Genomic DNA, 19,302 nt, shown 5'->3' with positions numbered 1-19,302 from the left:
AAAAGCACCATTATGCATCACTGATTATTATTTTGCAAAAGAAATCACAGGCTAGTGAAAGCCATTGCTTGTTTTATGAAGGTTTATGTCATAGATCCAAAAATAATTTTTAAATAATTTGAAACTATGTTTTAAGATTGCTCTCTGGTTGCAGCTGACTACTTGAGGTTTCCTTAATTAAACTAAATTTTATGATAATAAAATCTGACGACAACACACTAGTCAGTTGGAAAAGATTGTTTCACGTCAAAGAAATTAAATTAGCAGTTTCTAATAACCATGCTGTCCGCAAGACACAAAAATTTGCCAAAAATCAAAAGAATGTAGGAAATGCATGATCTTCATTATCTGCAGATAATTCAGGTACGTCAACCACTGCTAAAGATACAAATGCTTTTCATGGAGAATAAAGCATTCCAAGTTCAAATTTAAACTTAAGCTATTTTGAGTGAGACTGTCTTTAGAATTCCATTAGAAAGAAGTCTCTATCTTGTTCTAGCAGTATTTTTTTTCCATTTGGCATCAAGTGATCTCGATTATGACATTTACATAATACTAAAGAGACAGAGGGGCATTATATTCAAAGAATTATCAGCAAACTATCTCTGCATGCTAAAGTATTTGCAACAATACTCACAAAAGCTATGAGTACAAGATAGAAATTAAGTCTTGGTGTTCTGCATTAGCAATCATTAAAGATTGTGGAGGGCCAGTTCCTGGGAGTGATTTACACATAGCTTTGGTGACCTTTTCTATCAGAGATATGTATGTATTCTTGCTTATTAAATAGATTTATTGGCTCTCCAGTGAACCCTGACCTGGAACAATCTGTGGCTCAAGAGGTGGTTGTAAAAGGCTTTTCTGATAAGGAAGTATGAAGATTTCTAAGAAAAAAATATTGTAAATTTACCAGGAAATTGTGAAACTGGGTATCCTTTAACCAGTCATTCCTGAGATAAGTTTTTGTTATAAAAAGTCTGAGTTTCCAAAAATAAACCAGTAGAGTTGTATCACAACCTTATACATATGTCTCTATTCAACCTGACTTTCAAGTCAATGTCCAGACACACACACCAAAAGCTATTGCAGGCAATAAAAGATAACTTTCCAAGAGTTTTCTTGCACTTCAAGATTAATCAGTCAGTTGATCAACAAATATTTATTAAGAGCTTTGTTGGTTCAAGGCACTATGCTCTATAGCAGTTATACACACATACACACACAAATAACAGTGGCTGCCTGATGATTATGAATTAATGAGGAAGATAATATGTATGCTAAGTAGTATATAACAAAAATATAAAGTATGAGTACAGGTTTGTGGGGGGAGGGTATACTAGCAACTAAGAGAATTAGTTTATGAATAAAATGGGAACTTCAGCTGAGTTTTTAAGGAATCAAAATATTTCAAGATGTGTACGTTAAGAAGGAATGAACTTACAAAGATGTGGGATAGTGATTTTGAAGGAAAAAAGATTTGGACCATCTTGCATAGAGAATAGTAAATAGGATAGTAAGACTTAGACATAATACAAGAAGAGAAATAATATATCAAGTAAAGTAAAGACTGGAAAGGCAGAAAGGAGTTGGGTTATAAAGAAGTTTGATGCCAAATATAGTGGATCTTAGAGGTATCCATTGGAGATTGTTAAATAGGAGTCAGGACTTTGGGGAAATCACTGTAACAACTGTGAAGAACATGGAATGGAAAACAGAGAGATTCGAATCAAGGATATCAAAAGAGGAGAAATCATCTTTCTTTTATTCACTTAAAATTATAACATTTATATGTTTTTGCTTTTACAAAAATTTCAAAAATGATTTATTTTGCTCTTTAATATGTCAATTTTCACTGTGAGAAAAAAATAGCATGAGAATTTTTAGAATCTAATCTTTCTATCTTCAGGATCAGGCATTTAAACTCATCTTAGATTAATGAACCAATTTTATTAATTATACAGGCAATTTCAAGGTGTTAAGTTCAACAATCCAAATGAGAAGTAATCAAGGCCTGAAACAGGAAGAAACATTTTGTGGAGAAAGAAATGACAAAATTTGATAACTGACTGAATATATAGGATGAGTAAAATTGGGAGGAGGTGACTACAAGAAAGGTGGTTCCCTCAACAAAAACAGAAAAGTGTGAATGAGGGATAGTTTCAGACAAAAGATAGCTCCATTTTGAGTATGTTGAGTTTTAGATGACTCTGGAGCATCTTATTTGAAATGTCCAATAAGTAGCTGATGATGGGAGACACAACTCAGTAAAGACATTGAGCCTGGCTATCTAGATCTAGGAATCATCTAAGTGGAGATAAGAGTTGAACTCCTAGGAACTTATGAGAAGGACAGAGACAAACAGAGAAGGGGGGGGGTAGAGCTGAGGGGAGGAGAGAGAGAGAGAGAGAGAGAGAGAGAGAGAGAGAGAGAGAGAGAGAGAGTATGTGTGTGTGTGAGAGAGAGTATAAAGAAAAAAAAAGGAGACTTGGGATACACCCAGTTGGTGAGTATGACATGGATTATGAAAGCAGAGTAGCAATCAGATAGATAAAAAGAAAACCAAGAGAAAAACAGAAAAGGGAAACTAACCAGGAAAAAAAAGATGGTAAAGAGTGTCAAATGGAGCAGGGAGACCAATGAAGATAAGGAATGAGAAGAGGTTTTTCTATCTACAAGGATTGGTAGTAAATTTGGAGACAACAGTTTCAGTTTAATGATGAGACTAGAAGTTAGATTTCAGGGAGTTTAAGAAGAGAATAAATGGAGAGAAAATTGAGTTACCAAGAGTAAACAACTTTTCCAAAAAGTTTATCTGCAAAAGAAAAAAGAATTGTAATGTTTACCAAAAGTGACATTGGTAAAACATTCATGTGCTCTCATAATACCTTGTACTTTTTTTGTACTTAATACACTTAGTATTCTCTCTTTTATGGTATGTGCTTTAGTGTGTGTGTTGTATTTGTGTATATATATCTTATCTGTCCTCCCAAATTGTGAGCTTCATTTGGACAGAGATTGTTTCATTTATCTTTGTTCTCAGTTCAGCACATAAGAATTCAATAAATATTGAATGAACCTATGAATGAAAGACATATGAATCCTTCACAAAAATATTTCTTTTTATCGTGACAAGGAAGCAAGAACTCATTATTCATATCATAAAAATGATAAAAGAAAGGTGAGCAATAGATTTCCAATGGTATTTGAGAACGAGATTGGGACACAGACTGAGAATGAGATACTTAAAAGGGAAAAACTAGAATCATTCCATCTATTTTCAATACTTTTACCACTAATGTACTTGACCCACTTGTACATAGCTGATGTGCTATCTCAATTGTGACTGGAGTGGGTCCTGAATTTTTAGCTTACTGGCAAGGAAAAGAAATGAAGGGACATATTTAGAACAGAAGAACTAGAGCTGAGCTCCACCTGCTCCACCTGGCCCTCTCTCATGTTAGCTTATATGGAAACCAAGGACATTTATGGAAGTCAAAAAAAACTTTTTGTCATTCAAGATCCAAAGAATGATCATCTTTATTCAAATATTTCTAAGTGGCATATCTGGCAATTAGATGATTGAAAGTTAGCTTTACCTTACTGGTGGAAAATACAATTGCCATAAAATCACTATACTGATTATTAGACCATCAAGAGACAGGCTAGTTTTACTGTTTTGTTACAAGTTTGTCACCATAAAATTATCATTATCATTCTCTATCCAACATTTCAGCTTTTAGACGAATTGGGGGGAAAGGAGAGAATACAGTCTATATTCAGATCAATAGAGACTATCTGAGCTTTTTTTTCATAGAAAAGGAAGTACATAGAATCAGTGTTTTGTGACTTATAATGAATTTTGCTGTAGGGTATAACAAAGTGAATTTAAAAATTCTCAGTTGACTATAGACAAGTAACTTGATCTTCTTGAATCTCAGTTCCCTCATTTCAAAATAGAGAAGATAATATTTGAAATATCTATGTCATGTGACTGGATTTATTGTTTTTAAGCAATAGAAGATATAAATATAAATTATTGCATTAAAATAATAATCAAAGTCAAGCGCAAGTCAGGATAGTCAGCATCATCTGTCAAAGGTTGACATTTTTTCAGAAAGATGTTGGTTATGAAGTCTTGATTAAAGAATTCACATCAATTTCATAGACTATTCCCACAAAAAAAACTTCTCAATTCTTTTAGATTACTTGTCAATTTAATGGAAAGTATATCAAGTACTATATGAAACCTCTATTACAAAAAGCATGGCTCTGAAACAAGTTATTTGCAACATAGAGAATGTCAGACCCATTTTTATAACAATGTGTCTTCACTTAACTGATATTGTTTTGGGAAATTTGGGTTCAGAAACCTTATGTGAGCTGTTCACTGTCATAAATCATCTCCCTAATATGAAAAAGTGATCAAGATGAAAGGATGGTACTACCCACATCGCTGAAACATTATATTGGGATTGAATGACCAAAAGTACATGCTAGATTCCATGTTCAGTAATAGGAATCAATCCTTGCTGGATTACCAAAGGAATAGGAACTCAAGACTCACCTTAGCTCCATCTGAATATGACTAATTATTTTTAAGACAAAACCAAGGTGTATTGAATGCTATTTCTTCACATATTCTGTGCTGACCTTTATGAATAGAGTCAGTCTTTCCAAGAGACTACAATACTGAATCACAATAGGTCCCTTGTGATTGAAGCCTTGAAGTTTAGATCAGAGGTGGTCCAGGTGGCTCATATTTCAGTAAAAAGGTATAAAATTTATAGACTCAATCACTTGCCATCTTTCAATTTATCTGTGGTCTGTCTTAATTGTAAAATAAAGGAGTTGAACCAGAAAACTAGATTTCCTCTAAAAAATTGATCCTATGTAGCTCTGCCCACTTTAAATACCTAGAAGACCCTTGATCTTTGAGTGACTTAATGAAAGAAAAACTATTTATTGTAAACCCTCTAGATTCTAGGATCATATGTTTTGGGATGGGGACCAGGAATTTTCACCAGTCACAAAAGGATGGTCTCAATTTAACTTCTAGAGCTGTTGACATTGAATTACCTGGTCTTTCTTCCTCCATTAAGTTAACTAAAGGATGGTCTCTCTTTGATTTTTTTTCCTTTAGAATAATCATGGAAATATGAGGCAGTGATTTATAGGATGGGTTTTTCCCAATATAGTTTTTGCAGTAATAAAAGATTACCCCCTGAAGACACGTACATTTCTTGTCTCTAACTGATATACTGTTAGGGACTGTTGTGTGTGTGAGTTCTGTGAACCTTCATCACCTGGTGTCCTTGAGCACTAGAGTCTTGATTTACTAAGTGCCACGGGAGTGGGAGTGGACCAGGGACTGGGTAGGGGTATTTAAGCACTTGTATTTTGACAAATAAATGGTAAATAAATAAAAATCCTGCTTGTCTCCTGGCCCCTCAACGCTCACCTGGGGAAAAGGTTAAGGGAGTCCAGAAAGGGACTCAAGATATGACATATGAACAGGAACTCAACAATATCAGAGACAATATATACCATAATTTGTAGTCATGTTTCTCAATCAAGAAAATTTTCCTATCTGTTAGCAAGCTAGTTAAGGGATTGTTAAAACAGAAAAAAATAGATGTTATTAAAGCCCTCAAAGTATCTAAATTCACAACCTTTAATTCTGTTCTCTTAGTCAACACTTTTCTAGGTCCCTACTACACTTGTTATTTAATTTAGCTCAAGAATACATACAGTACTTTGGCAATAAGCTAAGTTTTCTATCTGTGCATGAAACTTCACCCATCAATATTAAATAATGTTTATAGTTGTTTGTCATATATGCACATAAATTAAATTAACAACACATTTTAGAGAGCATAGATTCATAAGTAAATATATTTTTGTTATGTGTCTATCTTAGAAATCTTGAGCACCTTGAGCCTAGAGTATTTATCTCTTAATCTCCATATATTATTCCATAGTACAGACAGATATATCCATGTGTGTATGTGCATATATGTGTGTGTAGCAGTAAATATGTGTAAACACATATATAGAGAGAGAGACTATTAAATGACTGCATAATTATCAGGAGGATAAATATATATATATATACTACCATTGCATAAAAGACACAAAAGTCCTTATTCTTCAGAATAATGTATCATCTATAGATTCTTACTTGAGGAAGGTGAGAAGTGTAGAATGTAGCCAATGGAGGTGGATCACTCTCTCAGTATCATCAATGGGTAATGTCTGAGTTGTTGAAACTCCAGGTAACATCTGTCCACTCAAGTAGTATAACATGTCATATATGGTTTTAGTATATCTGGTAAAGTCACTATTTGAATTGATTTGGTTTTTTGTTGAAGATGATAAGGATAATTCTCCTTTGGATACAGCCCTAAGAAAAAATAATGCATTTTAGTTTTAAGCAAAAAACAAATATTGCCTCAATAAACTATCCTGACCATTACCTAAATTTATTTATTTTAACAAATTTAACAAATAAAATTAATGTATTTGTTTCTCTTTGTATGGGCCTATGGTTCATATGATGCAAGAATTTTTGTGAGAGAAATGTCTCCACCAATGAACCAACTAATCTTCCATTTAGCATCTTTAAAAGATGCCTACAACATGGAGAACTTGGAATTTGTTCTGGTTCACCTACTAACATTTGTCAAAGGAAGGACTTGAATCCAATTGCTCCTGACTCAGAGAGCAAATTTGTTGATTTCAAGCAATTGCTTTCAAACATAAAAGAAAGATAACATACTAGTATAAAAAACAAATTTAGCACAATTTTTATCAGCAATAGTTTGTATTCAAGCATTTTTCCATATTTTGCAATATCTCATTTTAAATATTCACTATTACCAAATTTAATGTTGAAGGTTAGAGATGTGAAAATAACTGTTGTGTTAAGCTAGAAATCACAAAGTTACATAACTTCAAAGACAAGGAAAAGACATCAAAAGATGAATTATTCAAATTTAAAGGGACCACTGAAAAAAATATGGATTAGTTAAGAGAAAAATAAAAAATAAACATTAAAAGATAAGGGCAGGAGGAACACAGGAAAAGTACTTGGTAGGGAATATCAAGTTCATTGAATCAGAGGAAGGGTTTTCATAGGACTTTAGTGGGCTTCAAGATCAGTGTGTGTTGAAGGTAATATAAGAGTAAGAAAACTAACAGGATTGTGGATTGTATTAAGAGAGGCCTAGGGAGCAGCTAGTGGAGGAGTGGGGGCAGCTAGGTGGCACATTGAATAGAGCACCGGCCCTGGAGTCAGGAGTACCTGAGTTCAAATCTGGCCTCAGATACTTAATAATTACCTAGCTGTGTGGCCTTGGGCAAGTCACTTAACCCCATTGCCGAGCCAAAAAAAAAAAGAGAGAGAGAGAGGCCTAGACATCTAGGACTAAGGAAGCGACTGATCTGCTGTACTTTGTCCTATTCACACTACATCTGGAATACTGTGTTACACTATGTTACTTTTTAGATGATACATTTTATGAAAAAATAATCCAAAAGGTGTCCAGAAAGGGATCACCATGCAGGATGTTTAGACTGGAGATGATTCAAGAGTAAAAATTTTTGAATATATGAAGATCTAACAACTGGAAAAGCAAGAGTTATTTGCTCTGATACCAGAGAGCAGAACCATAAACTCCAGAGAAAAGTAGATTGGGTTTCAATGTGCTGAATCTGGAGCTCTCAAACAGGACAAGAGTCCAGGATACAGCCTTGGATGTCAGCCATTCTAACTCACCTCTTAAGTCCCTTGGTGGGGGAGCTAGGGAATGCCATAGTCCATAGAATGCTGGAGCTAAGTAAGAAAGACTCAACTTCTGAGTTCAAATGTTACTAGCCATGTGACCCTGGGCATGTCCCTTAATCCCTTAACTTGTTGCCTCAGTTCCTCATCATACTATGACCTGAAAAAGGAAACAATAAAAGCCACTAACTCAGCTCACAGCTCTATTCCACTACCACTCCTGGCTAAGATAATTTAAGGAGAATATTACAGTTGGAACTGTCCAAAAGTGAAAAGGGCTTCCTTTAGCAATTGTTTATTCTCCCTCACTTCTCTTGTTCTAATGTCTCAAGACATGCCCTTTCCAGTCAGAGCCCTATATTTTGTATCATTCTCTCCTTTCCTTCCACATTCCCTCCACAAAATCTGTTCTCAGAAAACTATTTTAAGGTTAACAGTCTATGATTAATAATTCTTTTATTCCACTTCTTGTTAAGTATTTTTTTTACATTTTTTTGAGGCAATGGGGTTAAGTGGCTTGCCCAAGGCCACACAGCTAGGTATTTATTAAGTGTCTGAGGTTAGATTTGAACCCAGATTCTCCTGATTTCCAAGGCCGATGCTGTATCCACTGCGCCACTTAGCCACTCTTGTTAAGTATTTTCATTTAAATGATGTGGAGCTAATCTCCACTAAGGTCATTTTCTGATTCCTCACTTTGACATGAAGATAACCTGGGAAATGCAAAGACATAGACACTGATAGTTTCTGTCAAGCCAGACAGAATTTGAGTGTGGACCTGTTAGTGAATTGGTTAGCATCCGAGCTCTGCTCAAAAAGACTCATCATCTCCTTTGCCAGAGAAGAGATATTAAACAAGCAGGCTGCCAAAAAAAAAAAAAGATGCAAGCTGTATGAGGTAAGAACCAGATAAATATGTAATTGGAAAGTATTTAACAAAATAAACTATAATAAAATATAGATGTTAAAATGTGGTTTTCTAAATCAATATGTACCCATAGGGATCCTTATCTATACTCTAGTGACATTTATTTCTATTTCAGTTTGATGCCATTTGACAGACAAAAATAAAATTTTTAGTCACAGTAACTCAACAACTATCATGTCAGTGCTAAAGGGATCATTTTAAGTGTAGATCTTTAAAATAGTGAAGATTCTAGAACTGGAAATATGAACTCAAAGAAGCAAATCACTAATGGTAAAATTTTAGACAGCAAGAACAGATATGTAGGAAATATATTTGGGGAGAGGATGTCATTCCTCAGGTTTCTCACGTAACCATAGATGTGCATAGTCAAATAATAGTCATAAAATGTGACATTTGGAAAGGAATTTACATATTACTGGTTATAGTTATTCTTTTAATAGATGGGGATTCAGAGAAGCTAAAGGAATTGGAAAAAGTTACACAGGAATTAAGATAATGGAAAATATAAATCTTTATGTATGCTAAGCAACACAATTGAATTAATTTTAGATATAAATGTGTATTTGCAAAAACAATTTTATCAGCCTAGTTAAGGATCACTTTATAATTCCATACATTTATTATATAGTATTAAATAATTTTTGTTTTAAATTATATTTATGATATGTTTGTAGCTTATTATATTAGTTTAACATGGTAACCAGATAATCATAATTATCCTCACCTTCTTACACTTTCCGGAACAGAAATAGGATTGGGTCCTTGAGACCAACCAAAGAGACTAAACCATGTCTGAACTGCAGTTACAACTTTCTCAAAAAATAAATATTCCTTTTTGTCTTCATCAGGAAAAAAATATTGACCCTGTTTCATACCCAGATATTCATTTTCTTCATATTCACTCTTTTGTTTTTCAGTTTCTTGCAATGATATATTTTCACATGGCACATCAATACCTAAAAATTTACAACTATTTGTTAAAAATCTCTTGTTTTCTTCATCAAACATATCATATTTATGGAACACATCTACAGTTAACCAAAACCCTACCCCCCAAAAGATAATTATCCATTAATTGCCTTACTTATATTGATAGGTATATATTGAGATTGTTGATTGCTACAGTTGATTGATAGCAATACTTTCAAATTATATTATTTAACAAAATATTATTTAACAGACTTTGGCACACTTTTGGAAAGATATAGATTGTATTGGCCCCATTTTACTATAAAATACTCTTAGTCCACTTGGTAGAAATTTTGAACTGGTTAAAGCTGTCTGAAAAAAAAAACAAAATATTTTGAAAAATTTCAGAGGAAAGGCAAAAACAGTGAATTTAACTGAGATCATAACACTTTATTCTTATGAAATGTATGAAAATATTTTCACCAAAGAATGTTTTGCACTTTCCTGAAAATTTAAGTCAAATATCTATAAAATTTCTATGAATACAAAACATTTATTAGAACATCAAAGCCAGAAGAAATCTTTTCAGGTATGCAATTACTTCTACTTTACTAAAATAATAATATAATGGGTTTATTAGAAATCACTTAAAATACAGTGAAATATCAAATGCTATATATTTGAAAATGCCTGCATGTGGAAAATATAGTGAATTTAATTAATTTCACTTGACTCAATTCAAAGAAAGAATTACAGTCGATGCTTAATCATCTACACACAAAAAGAATAATAGAAATTATAAATACCAGTAAATAATGCATTTTAGATCTTTTATATTGTATATATTTATTATCTGAAAGTATTACATAGACATATAGTGATATCCTGTACCTGGGCCAGGTCAATAGAGCAGATGACCCATCTAAGAGTGACCTAGAGAGAATTGACTATATTTTTTTCAAAATACATTGGTTAGGCAAGTTGTATCACAAAAATGACTTTACAACTTTAATGTAACATAAATTTGGTTTTAGAGGTAATAAAGGAAATCTTTATAACATACTTAAAAGGGAATGATGACATGATTCAGAGTCACTACTACTGGTACTGATGCTATTGGTGGGACTTAGTATCCTCAAGGGGAAAGTGGGATTCAATGTTCCCTTGGTTGAAGTATGAAAACATCTCTCCTTGTCTATGAAAAAATAAATTGCACCATATTGAGGCAGGTTCTAGAGTAAGTATAAAAAAGTTCATGTTGCACTCAATAAATTATTTTTCTTTTACAACTCTCTATCTATGGGTGTATATATATATATATATATATATATATATATATATATATATATGTACATATATACATCAATTTATTCTGAGGGTGATCATATTACTATTCTCACATTGCAACTAAAAATAACCCATATTTCTTCAAGAATAGTAATTATTTTTATTCAATCATTTTAATTTTTTAATACTTCACCAACTCTAATTTAGTATCCTGGATAAATAAAAGCAAGAAATATTTATTGTATGAATTAAATATGAACTTCCAGCACTTTCAACTCTATTTAGCACTTCCATTGGATTTCATTTTAAATATTTTATCATATTCTTATTCTGTGAAGGGAAATATTTGAAAATTTATTTTCAATATTAATCAAGGCATCAAAACATTATTACATGAATATTTTTAAAATATTTGTTAATTTATCTGATTTAATTATATCTGATATTACATTTAATGTAAACATTAACCAAAATAGAAATACAATAATATTACAAGAGAATGAACAAGAAATAAAACTAGCATATTAAAATATATTTTAAAACTTTCTATGCTATTTACTTTTAGCTAAGCCTTAAATTATGATATAAAGCAAAATAGTCATAAATCACATTTTATTATGTCTGTGATATTTGAAAATTGCTTGATTATCTATAAAGAACTCTCTACCCTATTCTTTGTTCCTCTGATCAAAAAGTGCAGGATCTTATTATTCACTAAGTTGCTACTGATGTGACTTCCATAATCATAATGACACCATCACACCCAATGGCGTTTATTTCTGTTACATTATTTCTTCACTTATTTTGTTGCATTCAGCACTGATGCCCCCTTTCTTTTCTTGGTGTTCTTTTCTCTCTTGGATTCTATAACACTGAACTCTCATGGTTTCTCTCTCTCTCTCTCTCTCTCTCTCTCTCTCTCTCTCTCTCTCTCTCTCTGCATCCATTTCAACCTTAAATTCCTCCTTTCCTTCAAGGACAAATTCAAATGTCATCTACTCCAGTAAGTCTTAATTGGTTGTTTGATTCTATGATACCCCCCGGCTAAAAATGTTCTCTCCTTTCTCAAATTTCTAATTAATACTTTGTATGAAAGTCTCCTTTTCATTGATTACATTCAACCTTTTATTATAACTATGTGCATACACATTATATTCCTTATATTAGAATGTAAATTTTAAGATAGGGAGTCAGTCATATTGGTAGATCTTTTGCTTTTGTTTTGTTTTGTTATTAAATAAAAGTCATCCAATTCAGCCTACTGAGTGAATCATTATCAAAAGTCTCAGAGGAAAATGCATGGACAAAATCTTAATTATAAAAATGAGGAAAGTAAAGGTAGGAAAGGTTAATTAACATCCCATGAGACACAGGGCGCAAGGTTTACTAAGTCAATGAATGCCAGTTTCAACAATACTATACTGTGTTGTCTTGGATTAAATTGAACTGTGTTGAAGAAGGTAAGGGAAAAGCTCTAGAGACAAATATTCTATTATATGCTCTTATCTAGGACTGTCAGCTAGGTGGCGTTATGGATAGATCATTGAATTTCAATATGGAAAATCTGAATTCAAATCCTGATTCAAACACTTTTTTGTCATTTTATGATCCTGAGAAAGTTACTTTGGCTTTCCAAGCTTCAATTTTTTATTTGGAAGAGAGGCATATCATTGTAGTATCTCCTTTACATTAGCTATTCTCATTACCAATTAACCACTTGACAGACAAATGCAAAACTATATTGATATAAAGTTCCTTTAAATTGTCCTAATATAGACATAGCTACCCTAAAATAAATTTTTGAGAGATAGCATAGAAGAGTTGATAAGAGGGATGGAGTCTGCATAAGTTAAAACCTTATCTCTCATAATTACCAGCTATGTGACCATGAGCATCTGTTGTAGATCCCTTATGTGTTCAATTAGGAACATAAACTTAAGATTGGGAAAGGACTAGCTCAAACCCCTCATTTTACAGATAGAGAAACCGAGGCCAAGAAGTTGAGGCACCTGCAAAAGACCATATGGATCCTTAAGGAGCAACAATACCCAAAATATTTGTAAAACTTTGAGATAATATATGTGATGTGCTTTGACAATTTTAAGACCCTATACAAATATTATTATATGAAGATTTCTAAAAGAAAGAGTAGACCTGGATCATAGCCAGGTTCTACAGAAATATTCACTATTCAAATTGAACTTTTTGCTTTCCATCAATATTTTCAGATTGATCTTTCCATTATCCCCCCTTTTTTTGTAGTTACTATTCACACTATGCAATCACTCAACATGGCTCAAATAGAAAAATGGTAAGAAATATGTTACTCTCTTGTTATTTTTATCGTAGCATAACTCCACTAAACACAAAATAAATATTATTAGGAAAAATATGCTAAAGTAATAACTTACCTTCCTTCAACATAATGTTTTGATCATCAAAATGATATGCCAAATATGGATAAACAGTAAGAATGCAGTTTTCTGCTACTGCAGTAATCTGAATTTCAAACCTAAATGCAGAAAAAAATCACAATACTTTATCCATTAGAGGTTAGTTGTATAATAATTTATCTACTTTTCTTTGTGACAGTACTGAAATATATTTTTATAAGGATCAAAACATGATTTTTGATAAAATAAATGTAATTGTTATATCACATAAAATGTTCAAAATTAAAATTTTAGGTTAAAAATAGCCATACACTACAAATATAATATATTATCACAAATATGAAGTTCATGTACTTATAGCACATTAGTTCATCTCACTTTCTCCAGCATCTCTAATATAGTTGTTTTTCTTGAAAACTTCCAAGTATTTAAAATAAGCCTTCTGCCTCCCAAAGCTCCATTTCTGGATGTATCTAGTAGAAAGTTCTGAGGCAGAGAACCAAGATGAGTGAAAGTAGGGACTCAAGGCGGAGCCAAGATGGCGACAAGAAGGGATCAAGTCTTAGGAGCTCTCTGATAAAACTCATAAGCTAAGGACTCTAAATAAACTTTCCAGAGACAGAACCCACAAAGGGAGCCAGTGAGTCAGTTCTCCTACTCAGGGTAACCTGGAAAAGAGCAGAAAGGCTCTGCTCCCCGGGTCGGAGAGGCAGCCTGCCAGAGGGGTGGCCCAATAGAGCCAAAGAACTTCAGCCTCCCAGAGGCAGCCCCAGGGCGCTGGGAGCCTCAGCTCACAGCAGCGGGGGGGAGTCTCCTGAGCTGCACCCCAGGGAGCACCGGCACAAAGTGGGGGAACAGCGGGGACCTCTGCCAGAGTGAGCATGTGGAGCCCAGCCCTCAGGGCACACAGAGAACAGCATGGCCACCCCAGCCCAGATCAGGAAACAGAAGCAGGCAGAGCCAGTAAAGCAGGAGCCCCCAGGGCATGAGCCCATTGAGCTGAGGGAGGGGAGGGAAGAGAGACTGCCTAGCTCTGTCCTCTGCCCCTGGAACAGGACTCTGGAGCTCTGACTGCATTCAGATCGAAGTCTAGGCCCCCCCATAGAACAGCAGGGGCCCCCCACACCTCAGACATGTGGCGGGGGGGGGGCGCTTATGGTCATTCACAGACCAGGAGGGAGGACAGAGACTCACACACTGAGACCCTTGTGGGAGTGTCCCAAAAGCTCAGGAAGCACCCCAAAAACAGACCCAGGATGGGGAAATGAGCAAGCAGAGAAACAAAAGGAAGACTATTGAGAAATATTTTGCAAATGGGCCCAAGAAGGATCAAAATACTCAGTCTGAAGATGAGGAAGCACAAGCTCTTGCATCTAAAGACTCCAAGAAAAACAGAAATTGGGCTCAGGCTATGACAGAGCTCAAAAAAGACTTTGAAAATCAAATGAGGGAGTTGGAAGAAAAACTGGGAAAAGAAAGGAGAGAGATGCAGGAAAAACATGAAAATGAAGTCAGCAGCTTAGTCAAGGAAATCCAAAAAAAAAAAAAAAAATGCTGAAGAAAATAGCATGCTAAAAACCAGCTTAGGTCAAATGGATAAAACAGTTCAAAAAAGTTATTGAGGAGAAGAATGCTTTAAAAAGCAAAATTGGCCAGATGGAAAAAAGAGATAAGAAAACTCTCTGAGGAGAACAAATCCTTCAGACAAAGAATAGAATTCAGGAAGATTGATGAATTTACCAGAAATCAGGAATCAATACTTCAAAACCAAAAAATGAAAAATTAGAAGAAAATGTGAAATATACCATTGAAAAACAACTGATATGGAAAACAAACTTAGGAAAGATAATTTAAAAATTATTGGAATACCTGAAAGTCATGATCAGGAAAAGAGCCTTGACATCATTTTCAAAGAATTACTACAGGAAAATTGCCCTGATATTCTAGAAGCAGAGGGCAAAATAGAAATGGAGAGAATCCACCAATCCCCCTGAGAAAGAGAGCCCAAAAAACCAACCCCTAGGAATATTATAGCCAACTTCCAGAACTCCCAAGTCAAAGAGAAAATATTACAAGCAGCCAGAAGGGCACAGTTCAAATATCATGGAGCTGCAGTCAGGATCACACAGGACTTAGCAGCAACTACATTGGAAGCTCGTAGGGCTTGGAATACAATATACCGGAAGGCAAAAGAGCTTAGAATGCAGCCAAGAATGAACTACCCAGCAAGGCTGAATGTCTTCTTCCAGGGAAAAAGATGGACTTTCAATGAACCAGGGCAATTTCAAATGTTCCTTTTGGAATGGCCAGAGCTGAACAGAAGGTTTGATCTTCAGAAACAGGACTCAGGTAAAGCATGGAGATTGGAGGAGAGGGGGGAAATATGAGGGACTTAATGAGGATGAACTGCATGTATTCCTACATAGAAAAATGACACTGATACTACCCATATGAACCTTCTCAGTTAATAGAGCAGGTAGAGGGAGCTTTTATAGTTGAAGCACAGGGGAAAGCTGAATTCAAAGATAAAATATGGTGTAAAAATGGAGTCAATAGAAAAAAACAGAAATGGAATGGGAGAAAGAAAAAGGAGAGGGGGAATAGTCCAAGATATTTCACACAATAAGATTTTTTTTATTACAATGAGCTATTGCAATGATATGGAAGGGGGGAGGCAAGGGGGAATGAGGGAACCTTTGCTCTCATCAGAGATGGCTAGGAGAGGAAACAGCATATATATACTTAATGAGGTATAGACATCTGGCGTAAGAAGGAGTGGGAAGCAGGGGGGAAGGGGTGGGGATGTGAATAAAGGAGGAGAGGATGGACCATGGGGGGGGGGGAGTAGTCAGATATAACACATTTTGTTTTTTACTTCTTGCAAGGGGCTGGGATTGGAAAGCCTGCCCAGGACCATAGGGCCAGGTGGATTCTGGGCCTAAGGGGTGGTAGGGGGGCTCAGGGCTTCTTGGCCCCAGGACCAGGGATCTGTCTGCTGTGCCACTCAGCTACCCTACAGCAGAGTCAGAGTGAAAGGAGAGAGAAAATATAGTACATGGTAGTGGAGAAATAAGAAAGGAGGGAGTTGTGATCAGCAATGGCAACATTGGAAAAATATGGAAGTAACTTTTGTGATGGACTTATCATAAAGAATGTGATCCATCCATGACAGAGTTGTTGGTGTTAGAACAAAGACTGAAGCACATTTTTTGTTATTATTATTTGGGGGAGGGGGAGGGTCAAGTGGGGTTGGGTGGCCTGCCTGGGGCCACATAGCAGGGTGATCTTTGGGTGTCTGGGGCCGAATTTGGACCCAGGTGCTCCTGGCTCAGGGGCCAATGCTCTGTCTGCTTACCCAGCCACCCCTACTATTGTTGCTATTTTATTTTATTTTGGGTCTTTTTTTTCTTCTTTTTTTCTTTTTCTTTTTTTTCTTTTTCTTTTTTTTTCTTTTTTTTTTCTTCTTTTTGGTTTTGGCAGGGCAGTGGGGATTGGGTAGCTTGCATGTCACACGGCTGGATGATTGTTGGGTCTACGAGGCTGGATATGGACTCTGGTGCTTGTGGCTCCAGGGCTGGTGCTTAGTCCATTGTGCCACCTGGCCATACCTACAATTATTACTATTATTTTTTTTAATGTTAATTTTTTCTCTCCCCTTTACTTTTTTCGCCCAAGCAAATCTATCTATATTCATGGGGGGAGGGGTATTTTGTTTACTTGTAAACAAGAATATTTTATTAATGTAAAAAAACATTTGTACAAAATGAGAATAAAAAAATAAATTTAATCCTAAAAAAAAAAAGTAGGGACTCATCTGGCTCTCCCTCAAATCCCCAAAATACCTTTAAATAAGGACTCTAAACAAATTCTAGATTGGTAGAACTCATAAAAAGATGGAGGGGAAACAATTTCCCAGCACAAGACCACTTAGAAGGTCAGCTGGAAAGGAGGTCAGTGAAGCAGATACCTTAGAAACTCAGGTCTCACCCCAGAAAACCAGGAGCAGGTCTTAGGAGCACTGAATCAGGAGTTGTTTCCAAAGCTCTCAACCTAGAGATAAGTAAGGGGGTCCAACAACTAGTCACAAAAAGATTACATGGGTCTCTTTGCTAATGCTGACACAACATTCTGTTGCTTTGCCCATATTCAGATCTGGGTGACAGTTCTGAATTGCAATTCTGGGGTGGGGAGGAGAAATAGAGCTTACTGCCACAGGGAAACAGGAACCCTCCTCAGAATTCCAGGGTATTTATGATCACTCACAGACCAGAGAAGAGGTCCATAGAATAGCAACACCTCTCCTTAGATCATATCACCTTGGAAAAATTGAAAATTTGCAAGTCCCAAGAAGTATCTCTGAAAAGACAAAACCCAGAAAGCATGGCACAGTGTACCCTCCACTTTTTTTTTTCCTTTTTTAGGTTTTTGCAAGGCAAATGGGGTTAAGTGGCTTGCCCAAGGCCACACAGCTAGGTAATTATTAAGTGTCTGAGGCCAGATTTGAACTCAGGTACTCCTGACTCCAGGGCCAGTGCTTTATCTATTGCACCAAGCTAGCTGCCCCTATCATCCACTCTTGAAGCAGATCTCTACTTTAACAAAAAGTTAAAAATCAAGACATAGGCTGGGAAAAAAGAACAAACGACAGAAAAAGAAAATCTGACCATAGAAAGTTACTAAGATGACAAGTAGGATCAAAACATACCAAACTCAAAACCTCCAAAAAAATATGAATTGTCTCAGGTTAGAGTAGAGCTCAAAAGGGATTTTGAAAACCAAGTAAAAGAGGTAGAGGAATAAGAGAAATAAAAAGAGAAATAAAAGTGATTCAATAAAAACATGAAAAACAAGTCAATAGCTTGGTAAAGGGGACATAAAAAAGTACTGAAAAAACTAATACCTTAAAAACCAAACTAGGGAGGGCAGCTAGGTGGTGCAGTGAATAGAGCACCAGCCCTGGACTAAGGAGGACCTAAGTTCAAATTCAGCCTCAAACACTTAATAATTGCCTAGTTGAGTGACCTTGGGCAAATCACTCAACCTCATCACCTTAAATAAATAAAAAATTAAAAAAAAACTAGACCAAATGGCAAAAGTGATACAGAAAGCCAAGAATGCCTTAATAACTAGAAATGGCCAAATGAAAAAGGAGGCACAAAAAAAGGAAAAAAATAATTCCTTAAAAATTAGAATTGAACAAATGGACACTAATGACTTTATGAAAAACTAGGTGACACTATGGACTATCTTATTGGAAAAAAACTGACCTGGAAAATAGATCTAGGAGAGATAATTTAAAAATTATTGGAATTACCTGAACATCATGATCAAAAAAAAGAGCCTAGATCATTTTTCCAGAAATTATCAAGCAAAACTGCCCTGATATTCTAGAAGAAGAGGTAAAAAAATTGAAAGAATCTATTGATCATCTGATAACTCACATAAACTTACTCATTATTGGGGCAGTTAGAAGACTGAGGGCACAGATGTGAGTTGATTATGAAGGGATGATCTCTAAAATAATAAAATTATATGGTAATAGAGAAATGTACTAGGAAAAAGGGAAAGGGGGAGGTATAGTGGGGTAAATTATCTCACATAAAAGAAGCAAAGGAAGAAGGGAAAGAATTTGGAACACAAAGTTTTAAAAGCCAAAGGTTAAAAATTGTTTTTACATGTAACTTGATGGAAAAAGGGAGGGAGTTATTTTTTTCTGCTTTTTTCCATATGCTATAGTCCTGCTTTTCTTTTTGACCTGTTTCTTTTCTTTCCTTTTATAAACTCAGCTACTCCAGCAGTTCCAATTATAGCCTTTATGCAGATGAATCTACAGCCCCATATCTCCAGTTTCCCACAGGACATTTAACACCTCATATATCCATTATCTAAAAGTAAAACAATTAATTTTTTCAAACTTTTACTTCATGCATAAAAAGTTAATATCATTATCATTATCTCCTAAACCTTTTCCTCTACCTAAACTTTTACATTTATGTTGATGTTTA

The 19,302-nt window shown here is 35.0% G+C and overlaps 1 protein-coding gene across 1 annotated transcript in view; it reads right to left on the bottom strand.

The window, feature by feature from the left end:
- The window catches only part of CFAP47 (cilia and flagella associated protein 47), a 931,170-nt gene that overhangs the window by 728,338 nt on the left and 183,530 nt on the right, over positions 1-19,302 (bottom strand). The window contains exons 23-25 of the mRNA XM_074210630.1: positions 13,316-13,416; positions 9,433-9,664; positions 6,179-6,400 (exon numbers count right to left, since the gene is read on the bottom strand). Coding sequence (XP_074066731.1) covers positions 6,179-6,400; positions 9,433-9,664; positions 13,316-13,416 — 555 coding nt within the window. The remainder of the gene's footprint in view (positions 1-6,178; positions 6,401-9,432; positions 9,665-13,315; positions 13,417-19,302) is intronic.

The sequence above is a fragment of the Macrotis lagotis genome, chromosome 1, assembly GCF_037893015.1.
Source record: "Macrotis lagotis isolate mMagLag1 chromosome 1, bilby.v1.9.chrom.fasta, whole genome shotgun sequence".
Taxonomy (NCBI): domain Eukaryota; kingdom Metazoa; phylum Chordata; class Mammalia; order Peramelemorphia; family Peramelidae; genus Macrotis; species Macrotis lagotis.
This window is presented reverse-complemented; position numbering and strand designations above follow the sequence as displayed.